Source organism: Prunus dulcis, chromosome 3, assembly GCF_902201215.1.
Source record: "Prunus dulcis chromosome 3, ALMONDv2, whole genome shotgun sequence".
Lineage (NCBI taxonomy): Eukaryota > Viridiplantae > Streptophyta > Magnoliopsida > Rosales > Rosaceae > Prunus > Prunus dulcis.
In genome coordinates this window covers 7,614,693-7,627,132 of record NC_047652.1, presented here as the reverse complement: position 1 = coordinate 7,627,132, position 12,440 = coordinate 7,614,693, and the positions used below count along the sequence as shown (strand labels likewise).

The 12,440-nt window shown below is 35.4% G+C and overlaps 1 protein-coding gene across 1 annotated transcript; it reads left to right on the top strand.

Annotated features, from left to right (window-relative positions):
- Nucleotides 1–6,029: 6,029 nt before the first annotated feature.
- On the top strand, nucleotides 6,030–10,039 carry LOC117622071 (shikimate O-hydroxycinnamoyltransferase-like). Its single transcript, XM_034352595.1, has 2 exons — nucleotides 6,030–7,042; nucleotides 8,950–10,039. The coding sequence occupies exons 1-2, from the start codon at nucleotides 6,602–6,604 to the stop codon at nucleotides 9,844–9,846; spliced, it is 1,338 nt and encodes a 445-aa protein (XP_034208486.1). The 5' UTR covers nucleotides 6,030–6,601; the 3' UTR covers nucleotides 9,847–10,039.
- Nucleotides 10,040–12,440: the final 2,401 nt, after the last annotated feature.

The following is a 12,440-nucleotide window of genomic DNA, read 5'->3' as shown; positions in this document are numbered from 1 at the left end:
TAGTGCAACAGTAAATTCTTAGCTCTCTCTGTGATATATTTGTGGGTGTATGAATTGTATATGGGAAGATGATGATCCATAGAGAGAGCTTAGGGTGACCTTATATAGAGTAAAACAACTAAACCCCACTCCAAAAATGTATGGAAAAACTCTCCTAAAGCAAAACAAAATCCCAAACAATTAAGGAAACAGCTAGGAAAGAATCCTTCTTTTACTTGAAAACAAGTCAGCCAACTTTCACGCACGTTTTAGGGTCGTTCCACTTCCTAGAAAAATTCTGGAAAAATATGAGTAACGTAGCTTGATCTCGAAGCTTTCTAAGCATTTATTAACGCCACTAGGAAAAATTGGAAAGGTCTTCAAATCTTCAATCTTCCACAGCAGTGCAGTTATGACAAGATTTCAACTTAGGCTGTCTTAATTTGCAAGTCTGGAGCATTTGGCTTGGTAGAAAATTATGAAACTTTGACACAATGATCTTCAATGTCTTAGCTTTCTTCTACGATTGGTGTTGCACTAAAATTCATTTGAAAAGTTGATTTTCAGTCGAAATCCTTCCAAAAGTGCAAAATTATTGAAAATATAGGAAGCAAGATAATAATACTCTTTTTAATTAACGTTTCCTACATAAACAAAATAAAACAAGTATAAAAATACAGGTATAAAAAACAAAACAAAGAATAATATTATGGCAAAGAAAGAATGGAAACTCCAGTTCCGAACTTCACCAATTCCATCAATCCCATGACCTCCATTACTCGACACCTGGTCTCCTTTGGTAATTTTCTTCTGCCCTAGCTCTCTGTATTATATAGGATTAAATATGGTGGTCCTCCTCATCTTCGAGTTAGAGGTAATGGTTATAATATCACTCTAATTAAAAATAATTTTTATTACAAATCATCCTTTAACTTTTTAACAGTCTTAATTTTAGTCATCAAACTTTCAAATTAATAAATATGACCTCCAATATTTTGGTTCCGACATAAGTTTGGTCCATATCATTGTTGAACGGAAAATTTTCACAAAAGCAATTAGCCAAGAGTTTGACTTGGGTTAGAATTGAATTTGTTTTGTCCCTGCAATCTTATCAAGAAAAACATTTAAAAATAAAATAGATGTATTTCAGTGGTTTTGAAACACCAAGAGATAAGTATCTCGGTTGAGAAGTGGTCATCAGCTTGAATTCAAACTCATCATAAGATAGCCTCTATAAGAGGCATGACACGAGGGGAGGAAGAGGAGAAGAAAGAGAGGAGCGGCAGGACAGAAAAAGATCAAAAAAGAGAACAGTCGTAGGAAGAAAAACTTAGCAAGCAGACTTGAGAAAGAAAAGAGCCATTTCAAGGTACAATTTTAGTTTCATAGCACAATTTTCTGATTTTTTTTGCTCAAGATTTCAGGTTCTGTTCAACTCAAGGGTTCCTGCCCATGATGATTTCTATCATCATAAAAAGGGTCAGTAATCTCTCTAAGGGAAGGCTTCGCTCAAAGACTTCCAAGGATCAAATACCTCTAGGACATCCAGCTATGGATTGACAGCCAAGATGATTGTAATCATCATGAGGTCAAGTCCTGATATGCTCCAAGGTGCAGCTCCGCTCAGACGCTTCCAGGATGTGCTCAACATCCAATTCACAAGCACTCCGTAAGGATGGCTTATCATGATGGGCTAACCATCACAAAACCAAATCTGGTGGCTTTGCAAGGAAAGCACGAACTGAGGTTTGTCTTTGACGTGGGTTGTGCCGCAGGGAGATAGCAGACAGAGAAAAGAAAAAAAAATTAACGAAGGCATTCGCTCAAATACCCAGTCATGGTACCGACTGCTTTTTGTCCTCCAATGACAACAAGACAAGTTAATTGTCTTTTAAATGAAAGCTGCATACATATCTGCAGTAGAAAAAAATTATATCTGCTGTTTGCACATCAACAGAAAAAGCCTGCGAAGGTGAGCCCACCACGTGAAAGCTAAAGAAAAAAATCAGCCATGCTGAAAAAGCAAAACAAAATGAAGAGTAAGTGTGGTGGTGAACCCACCACTTGCGAATTCAAAGGAAGAGGACTTCTTCCTCTTTGACTCGAAGCAGAGTAAGAAAAAAAGAAGTCTTGGACTTCACGGACTTGCATGTCCAAATTGAATCCAAGATTCTGAAAAAGGGATGGGTTGCAACTCTACATGCAGCAAAACAAGGAATTTGAATTATGAGTCCAAATTCTATTGCATGAAGCTTATGATAAAAAAAAACAATTGTGTTGCTGTGGGGCTGGCGCTGTACAGCACGTTTCACAAGACCAATTCAAGATGGCTGGGTCTCTCTACGATGCCTTGAAGCATCCAAATGGCAAGCAAGATTGTCATGATGATTGCAATCATCATGTGGCTTTGCTGCTCAAATGCTCCCATCCCAGGATGCCTTTAGCAATACATGGCAACAACAAAAAAGGAAAACAATTCAAAGTTGGGTTACCACGTGAAATCCTCTTCTCTTTGATGGTGCAACAGGTGGCTTGAGCAAAGCTATGTGCTGGTCTGGAGAAGCAAACGAAGAATAATATTAAGACTTTCGTTTTGTTGCTGTTTGCTGGTGCACATATGTTTTCTTTTTTTATAAGGAAAACACATATGGCCCAATCCTATGTGGACAAGAAGTTTACTTCACTGGATGATCCAACGGTTCCAAATCAACAAGGAGCTTAATCCATACTTCACTTGGAGAAGGATTTTTATCCTTTGGGTGTCTTAATCAAATTGAAAGACACTTATTAATGGCATCAATACATCAGGGATCCAGCTGGAGCAAAGCAAGGCCTTTGGTTTATTATGTTTTGCTGAATGTAAACAAAAGAATATCTTGGATACAGATAGAAAAATTCTGCAGCTGTGGGGATGGTTTGCGTGTTCCATGACGTTGCCTCTGCGCCATTCTCAAATATGGCATCCCAAAATTGATTTGTTACAAACAATAATGGGAAGAGTCTGTAGCTTAGAAAGAATTCAAAGGGAAGGCCACATGTCGAATGACCTCTCTCTTGAATGGGAAGAAAACGGGCCATATGGCTGATTGGCTATCAAAGAAAATTTGATATTGGGTTCTCTTTGATTGTAACAAGGAAAAAAAAAGAAAGGGGTTTGATGCAACATGTGTTTTGCCAAATTCTTATCTCCTCCAATAAGTCGTATGCAAGAGACCAGAGAAGAAAGAATTGGCAGGTTTGACAAAAGCTAACAAACCCAAAGCTGCCAGCTGCATCAATCTGAACAGTCCAAACTCATGCGAACCAATCCAAAGGAAGTGCAGATTTCTCTAAGTTCATCCTCCACGGTTCAAGCCATCAAGCTTCTAAATAGGAAGGAGCAGAACTATGGAAAAAATAAGATAAATCAAGGAGATTCAATACTTTTCTTTTGCTTCATGGAGAAGCAAAAGGCCCCATGCCAATGACAAACGGAAGGGAAAATCAAGCCACAAGAGTAGCTGGCTTGTACCGATGTCAAGAAGTCAAAGACGACAGAAAAATAGTCAGAGGCGTGATTGTTTGAGAGGGCCCATTCTTTGTGAATGTCCACTAAGCTCAGCAATATGCTTTACAATATAAAACAAGCATTGAGCTTCACACAGATAGAAGACAAGGTGAAGGTTTGAAACCAAGGCCTTTTCAAGTCCCTCACATCACTTTTGGTGACTGCAACAAATGAAAACAAAGTGTCCAGGCACTTGTACTCCTTTGTATTCCAAGGGACGAAGACGTGAGTTCACTACTTGCAGTGCCAAGCTATGCAAGTAAAAGCACAAAAGCGTCAGCAAAGGTTCACGAGAACTAAATCAATTGGCGGTCAAGAAGGCTCAATAAAATGCTTACGGCATTCGTGTCTATCTGCCTCAATTCTCAAATGCAAGATGGCTACCAAACATGCCCACAAAATCTCAACAAGAAATATGGGAATCAATCACTGTGGCAAAGAAGCTATTCATAAAGGAGTGTCAAGCGACTCAACCATACTGTGTCGAAGACTCCATTCCAAATAAATGATTGATCGTGCTACGAGCATTAAGCTCACTCTCAAAAGATACCAAAGGAGCATCAATATGGATTAACAGGCTTATCAACCACAATAGCCCATTAATCTCAAATCCTCCAAATCATGCATGGATACAAATGCAAATGTCAATTGTAGAGAATTAGTGGGTTCATCAAAAATGCCCATTATTTTTCTTGGACATTGGAAAAAGGAAAAAGGGTACAAAACCATCCAATTCCCCATGGGTCATCTACCCATGCAAATTTCAATGAGATTAAATCTCTCAAATTCAAGTTCTCAATTAGTGGGCTACACTTACCCATTAATTTTCAATTTTTCTCATGGGTCATTTACCCATGAAAATTTCAATGAGATTAAATTCAAATCTCTTAAACACAAACTCTCAATTAGTGGGCCACACTTACCCATTAATTTTCAATTTTTCCCATAGGTCATCTACCTATGGAAACCTCCAAATTGTCCCAAAGACACATTCTCAATTAATGGGCCACACTTACCCATTAATTTCCAAATCAATTTGGAACTACGTCGGTTTGATCCCGTCAAGGGTACGTAGGCAGTCTAACATCCCAATAGACGCAACCGCAATCAAATTTAAATATCTGGTTTATCTTAACCAAATTCTGCCATTAAAAAAAAAACTTTCCCAAACGCAATGGTCAATGTTTAGGAAAAATTAATGGGATAATTAAAATTACTCATTATTTTTCTTGGACATTGACAACAACGAAAGTGGTACAAAACCATCCAATTTTCCATGGGTCATCTACCCATGAAAACTCTAATGAGATTAAATCCAAGTCTCTCAAACAGAAGTTCTCAATTAGTGGGCTACACTTACCCATTAATTTCCAATATTTCCCATGGGTCATCTACCCATGCAAATTTCATTGAGATTAATTCTAAATCTCTCAAATACAGATTCTCAATTAGTGGGCCATACTTACCCATTAATTTCCAATTTCCCATAGGTCATCTACCTATGAAAATCTCCAAATTGTCCTAAAGACACAAATTCTCAATTAGTGGGCCACACTTACCCATTAATTTCCAAATTCCTAACTACGTTGGTTTGATCCCGTTGAAAGGGTACGTAGGCAATCTAGAGATTCAATCTAGATGCAACCATCCCAAATGCAATCCCATATCGAATCCCTGGTTTATTCAGCTAAATTCACTCAAACACTTCTCAATACAATTCAAATCAAATTTCCCTCGCAATGGGTCATTTATTCATTGCGATTCTTTGAACTACGAGTGGCTTGATTCCCGCAAGGGATACGTAGGCATCCTGAGGTTGGACTTGGGAGCTGCAAAATCAAACACACACGTTCTGTTTCTTTATGATGGAATCAAAGGGTGTTCCCTTGAAGCAAGGGATTGTAATTAAGAGACTTGCGTCTCGAATGGGTCGAACCTAAAATAATAAAACCCCGTTATTTAATTAGTGGTGGTGAAATTATATTAGGAGGATCACATTTTCCTTCAACAATCATCGTTTGGAGATGTGCAGGCAGACCTCCCCACTATAAAACTAAGTGGCAACAATCAACATGGTTTGATAACATTTGCTGGGATGACTAAAGCTTAATCACATGGTAAAGCAGTTTCAATAAATGAGGGTGGATTCCATCAACAATAACGCGCTGAGCCTCCATACTTGAAGCTTAGTGAGAAAATATATGACGAAGGTTTGGAGTGTTAGGCAGGCTTAGGGCTGGGCAATCAGATCGATAACTTAAGAAATCAGCAGAATCAAACTGATCGGGTTGGTTTGATTTGATTTGATTTTTTAGATATTTTAGTTTATTTCCTGTTTTAAATTGAACCAAATCGGTCAATAAGTTATCACAATGAACGATTTACCCGAAGCGGACCGGTCACTGTTCACAGCTAATCTTGCAAAAATATTTACACGGTGGGTTTCAAACCCCTTCCCCTTTTATTGCTTGGTATTCCAGCCTCCACTAGAGTAAGCAATTTTCTTTGAAAATACTCATATAATAAGTTTATTTAACCACTTTCTAGTAGAATAAATATTATAAAAATATGTTAGGATCTCTCTTTTTTGGCACCACTTATTCTCTATCTTCTTGGACGGCTTCTTCTTCTTTTTTCCTCTCTCTCTTCTTTTTTCTTCCTCTCTTCTGTTTCTATTCTGTCACAGATTTTTTCATCTTCTTCTTCCTCCCTCTCTTATTCATCTATTTCTTATTGTATGGTAGTCCAAAAAGAACAAAATCATACCAGCCATTTTTACAAAGGGAATAAATAAGCTGGAGCTGTGGAGGTGGAGGGGCAAGCTGCAAAGTCGTCGAACCCAGATCCCGTAGGCTCCGTCTCAGTATTCTCGCAACCTCCATCTCAGTACCTTCGCAGCCACCGGTTAATCACCAAAACCGAGAAAACCAAACCGTTTGACCGGTTAACCGGAGTTGGTGGTTCGGCTCCAGTGCCAGAAATCTCTCCACCGAAAGCTACGATTCGGCTTACGGTTTTGGGTAAAACCCGAACCAAACCAAACCGTGCTCAGCCCTAAGCAGGGAGTTGCAAAAGATGGCGGTCAACGTGAGAGTGAGGGAGTCAATGATAGTGAAGCCAGAGGAGGAAACGCCAAAACGGGCACTGTGGATATCGGACTTGGATGTCGTGATTTCGAGAACTCACGTTGGAAGTGTCTACTTCTACAGGAGGCCAAATGTTCAAAACGGCGCGCATCATCTTCAAAACAACTGTGTTTTGGATTCGGAGGTGTTCAAGTGCTCCCTTGCCAAGGCCCTCGTGCCCTTCTACCCCGTGGCCGGCCGCCTTAAGCTCAATGATGAGGGACGTATCGAGATCGATTGCAATGCAGAGGGAGTGCTGTTTGTTGTGGCGGAGACTGACTCGGTCCTTGATGATTTCGGGGACTTTGCGCCGACTCTTGAGTTCCGGAAGCTCATTCCTGCCGTTGATTATTCCGCTGGGATATCCTCTTATCCCCTCTTGGTCTTACAGGTATTCAGAGAAAGAGAGGAGACAATTTTTCACTCCCTAATTTCGGTCGCACGAGAGTTGAAATATTTTTACCATTTTCGTATATGGACTTGACTCCCTACAATTTCTATTTTCTAGACATATACTTATTATTTTATAAATTTATGTGTAAAACTCAATTTCAAACTTAAATGACTAATAGGATATAAGATGTCGTAGTATTCCTATGTTTTTATATCCTTACCATTAGACTTCATATTTTATATATAATTTATTCCAAAGCATTCCATTAACTGCCGTAATTGTAATTAAAACTCCCTATTAATAGCATATCAATCATCCCATTTCCTTTGGTTGCAATTCCTTCTAACATATGACCCTTTAAAATTGCAAATAAAAAAAATGTAAATTACATATCCAATAATGTATATATGAAAAATAAAAATAAAAATATATACGTATAAAAATATAGGTATATTATTTACCAAAAAAATTAACAAAAATAGGTCAATTACTTTGTAATTGAAATTTCTGTACATTTTTCATAAATTAAAAATAGGTACACAATAATTTATAGAAAATGAGTACGTTGTATAATTGAAATTTATGCATATTTTTTTATAAATTATTAATAGGTACACTATTTAGAAGGAGAAAAATAGGTTCATTATACTAGGTAAATTGTTTTACTAGGTATACATTATTAGAGAAAAAAATAGGTACATTATTTAGAGAAAAAAATAGGTTCATTACACTAGGTAAATAGTTTTACTAGGTACATTATTTTGAGAGAAAAACTAGGTACATTGTTTATATAAAAAAAAAGGTACATTATACTAGGTAAATTGTTTTACTAGGTACATTATTAGAGAAAAAAATAGGTACATTATTTTGAGAGAAAAAATAGGCTCATTTAAAAAATTTGTTTTCATAATTAAACAAACAATAAAAAGATGATCAAATTATTTTTCATAAAACAAGTAATAAAGAAATAAAATAGGTACAATATTTGGAGAAAAAATAGGTTCATTAAAAAAAATGTTTTAAAAACAAAACAATAAATAGATTATCAAATTATTTTTCAACATAATTAGAATGTACACTATTATTCATAAAACTATAATAATAATAAAAAGAATACTTGTCATATAATTCATAAAAAGAAAACAACATTAATTCCTAAATTTAATATTGAATTTAAATTATTAATACTTTAAATAGATTACTAGTCATAATTCATAGAAGGAAAACACCATTAATTCAAAAATAGATTACTAATACTTTAATGTGGAATTTAATATTTAATTTTAAATAGGTTTCTAAATTAGTTCCTACATCCATTACAACTATTTGGAGATATTTCCAAATTCAACGGGTGTCATTAGTTACACCCCCCATAACACATTAACTTATAAATAGGGGTAGTTTTGAAATCCGAAAAATATAATAAATAAGATTTTAAGCTATATTAGGTAACTTACTTAGTTGGATCCTAGTCATTGGGTATTATTTGAAAAAATTTGGTATTTTAAATAGAAAACTAAAGAAAAGGGTTGTAGGTGATTTTAAATGAATTTTATGGGTCTAAGCTCAATTTACTAATCGTATATCTATTTTGAGGTTTCTAATTGTCACCTATATCCTGTTTTGATACTTCTAATTCTAGTTTTCCTTGTACTAGTAGAATGCGGGTCGGAGTCCTCTTACACGCCATTTATGTATTTAACTGTTAACGAAAAATTTAAGAATACTACCTTACTTGGATTGTTCTGTTTAGTTTCACATGTTGCCACTTGGATGAGATTATTCTTTCAAATTAAGTTACGATCTACGTGTTATATGTATATACATAATATACCATGTTCTTAAACTTGAATTAAGCTTACAAAGTATGCATGCTTGTGGATTTTACTCTGTATATGCCTCAGGTCACATACTTCAAATGTGGTGGAGTGTCACTCGGTGTTGGTCTGGAACATCGTGTAGCAGATGGAGTTTCTGGTCTCCACTTTGTAAATACATGGTCTGATATCGCTCGAGGGTGTGACATTACAATTCCACCATTTATAGATAGGACATTACTTCGTGCCCGAGACCCGCCCCAACCTGCATTCCATCACATTGAATACCAACCTGATCCGCCCATAAAAACCCCTCTGCGGAGCATAAACGCTGGCAGTGTTGAAAGTACAACTGTCTCCATTTTTAGATTGACGCGGGAGCAGCTCAACATGTTGAAGGCCAAGTCTAAGGAAGATGGGAACACAATCGAATTTAGCACATTTGAGATGTTGGCAGGTCATGTTTGGCGATGTGCATCAAATGCACGCCAACTTCCTGATGATCAAGAGACCAAACTACACGTTGCCCTTGACGGAAGGTCCAGACTGGAGCCGCCTCTCCCGCCTGGTTTCTTTGGCAATGTGGTTTTTGCAGCTGCCCCAATCGCTGCAGTAGGGAATCTCAAATCAAAACCTACATGGTATGCTGCAAGGTGTGTGCATGATGCTGTGGTGCGAATGGATAATGATTATCTTAGATCAGCACTTGACTATCTGAAACTTGAGCCTGATTTGTCGAGCCTTGTTCGAGGGGCTCATACTTTTAGGTCCCCAAGACTTGGGATAGCTAGTTGGGCTAGGCTGCCGATCCATGATGCTGACTTTGGTTGGGGTCGACCTATTTTCATGGGACCTGGTGGAATTGGATATGAGGGGTTGGCTGTAGTTTTACCTAGTGTATCAAATGATGGGAGTTTATCAGTGGCCATTTCTTTGGAATCTGAACATATGAAATCATTTTCCAAGTTGTTGTATGACATATAAGGACATGAAATGCCTGAAAAAGTATTTCCGGGCATTCCATTTTCTTCTAGTCTAGCTGATGGGATGGGAAGCAAGCTATCTTTTGTTATTGTGATGTTTATTAAAGAACTTAATCTGTTTTTATGAAATAATGGGATATTATTTCTGTTGCATAATGGATAATGCAAAGACCATATGAAATTGTTGTGCTTAACTATGCTAGTACCTCTTGATTTGTCGGATTTTGGTCATGTTTATCTTTTCTTGACTCTGAATGATGTCTTTTTTTCTTTTGGCATCTAATAATATATGCTTATGTAATCTTGAAAACAAAGATCTACAAGTTTTTATAAACTAATCAAGTTCATTCATTTTGGTCAAACGCTCATATAGTTTTTTATTTATTTATACAAGTGACAGGTTAAATTACTCCAAGTTGTAATTTACGAGAAAGAAAATTCGAATTTGAGTGCAAGGAGCAAACTCACTATCATGGCCCACCCACACATGCAGCAAATGCTCACATATAAGAGAGAGAGAGACATGCAGCAAATGCTCACATATAAGAGAGAGAGAGAGAGAGAGAGAGAGAGAGAGAGAGAGAGAGAGAGAGAGAGAGAGATGGCCCACCCACACATGCGGCAAATGCTCACATATAAGAGAGAGAGAGAGAGAGAGAGAATGAGAATGAGAATGAGAATGAAATTGTGGAAAAAGGTTGTCGGGATCAAGGTCTAAAATATCAAGAATTTCGGAAATATTGGTGGTCCAAAATCACGGATATATAGATGGAAATATCAAGAAAATATCGATTTCGATAAAAATTGAATAAAAATCACGAAAATTGTGAGAAAAACTTGGAAATTTTTATTGAAACTTTAGCGGATGTTTATTTGGTCAATTGTCTATTATTTTATCACAAAAAATTGAAATAAAATGTATGGCATGGTGGGTTAGAGTGATTTAAGTTGATTATGTAGCGACCTGACAAACACCGTGTCTTTAGAAAATATGTAGTAATTAGTGAACGAAAATTAAACACACCATAATTTTTTAGTTATAATAATTTACTACAATATATCGCATATGATAAGATATATGAGCTTGAGAAAAAAAAAACAAAAAAAAAATATATGAGTAACTTAGTACCACATAGAAAGAATTCCTATTAAAGTTAAAACTTAATATCACATATAATGAACAATATTTAAACTCAATAGTGAATAATAATACAACTCCATAATATATATAACCACCCAAAAAAAAAAAAAAACTCCATAATAAAATAATAAATAAAATTAAACATATGCCTAAATTTATCATTAGGGATTTTTTTTTTTAAATGGAAATTTATCCTATATAATATTAGCTTGCAGAAATTTTTTAAGACCATATAAATATTACACGTCGTAAATTTAACAAACTCATTCGCAGCGTGTTGGATAAGGCCCAGTAGATGGATGGGAAAGAGAGTAGTTCGAATCCCCTTGTGTTTGCAAAAGTGCCATTTCTCAACAAATTTCATTCATTTTTCAGTTTTAATCGCAATATTATCGATAATAATATGATATATTGCCCAAATAAAGCACGAACGAGTAGAAAATTATCACCTCCGATAATAAAACCCACGTCAATTACAAAAGGATTTATCATGCATTTTCTCATATGGTAAGATAAAGAGCGACAATAAACTTCAAGACTAGCAAAGGAACTCTTTGAATTTAGCATTTCTGTAAAGCATTTAGAAAATCAAAACCAGAAAAGATCAAAAATTAGAAAATTAAAACTAACAGAAGCAAAACCAAACTAATAACAAAGAACAAAAAAATACTATAAAGATTCACTAAAAAACTCAGAATCAACAAATTCCAATCCACAATCAACACTTTAGACAGAAAATTACTTCAAATTACATGCACAATCAACATTTCAGCATAAAGAAAAAACTTTAACATATTTTCATCTTTTAATTTATTATCTGATAATTTGATAATTTTGTTTGTAATATTGTTCTAATTTCTTTTTTTTTTAGAGGAAGGGGCAAGAAGGGAATTTCATTTTTCTTATTGGTGTTATTGGGTTTTGGTTTTGCTGCAGGGGGAGATGGGGAAGAGATTAGATTCTATTCTCACTCTTCAAGGTTTTCAATATCACTTTTTGGCTTCTAAATTATAATTCACACATTCCTCTTTCTTTTCTTTTTTTTATCTATATATAAAAAATAAAATAAAAACAAAAGGCAAAGAATGGTGAAACATTCAAAATACTATAAAATGCCCTTAGTTAATTCAAATATTAAGAATTAAAATTATTAATTAAATGAAGATAATAAGGTAAATTCACATTTTTTTCATACTAAAAAATTAAAATTAAAAACAAAATCAGATAATTGGTCCTATTTTTATGGTACATAACTACCCATGTTATCTTTTCTTAATTCTAAAAATAAAATAAAAAAGAAACAAGAAAACCAATTGGCACATGCTCAGCCAAGGGGCTAGTTTTTTATTATGGCTTAAGTACTTTTTTTGTCACTAGATTGGACACAAGAATTCAATTGGGTCTTTGAGAAAAAAATTTAGCCTTAAAAAAAAATTATTTAAAAAAAAATTATT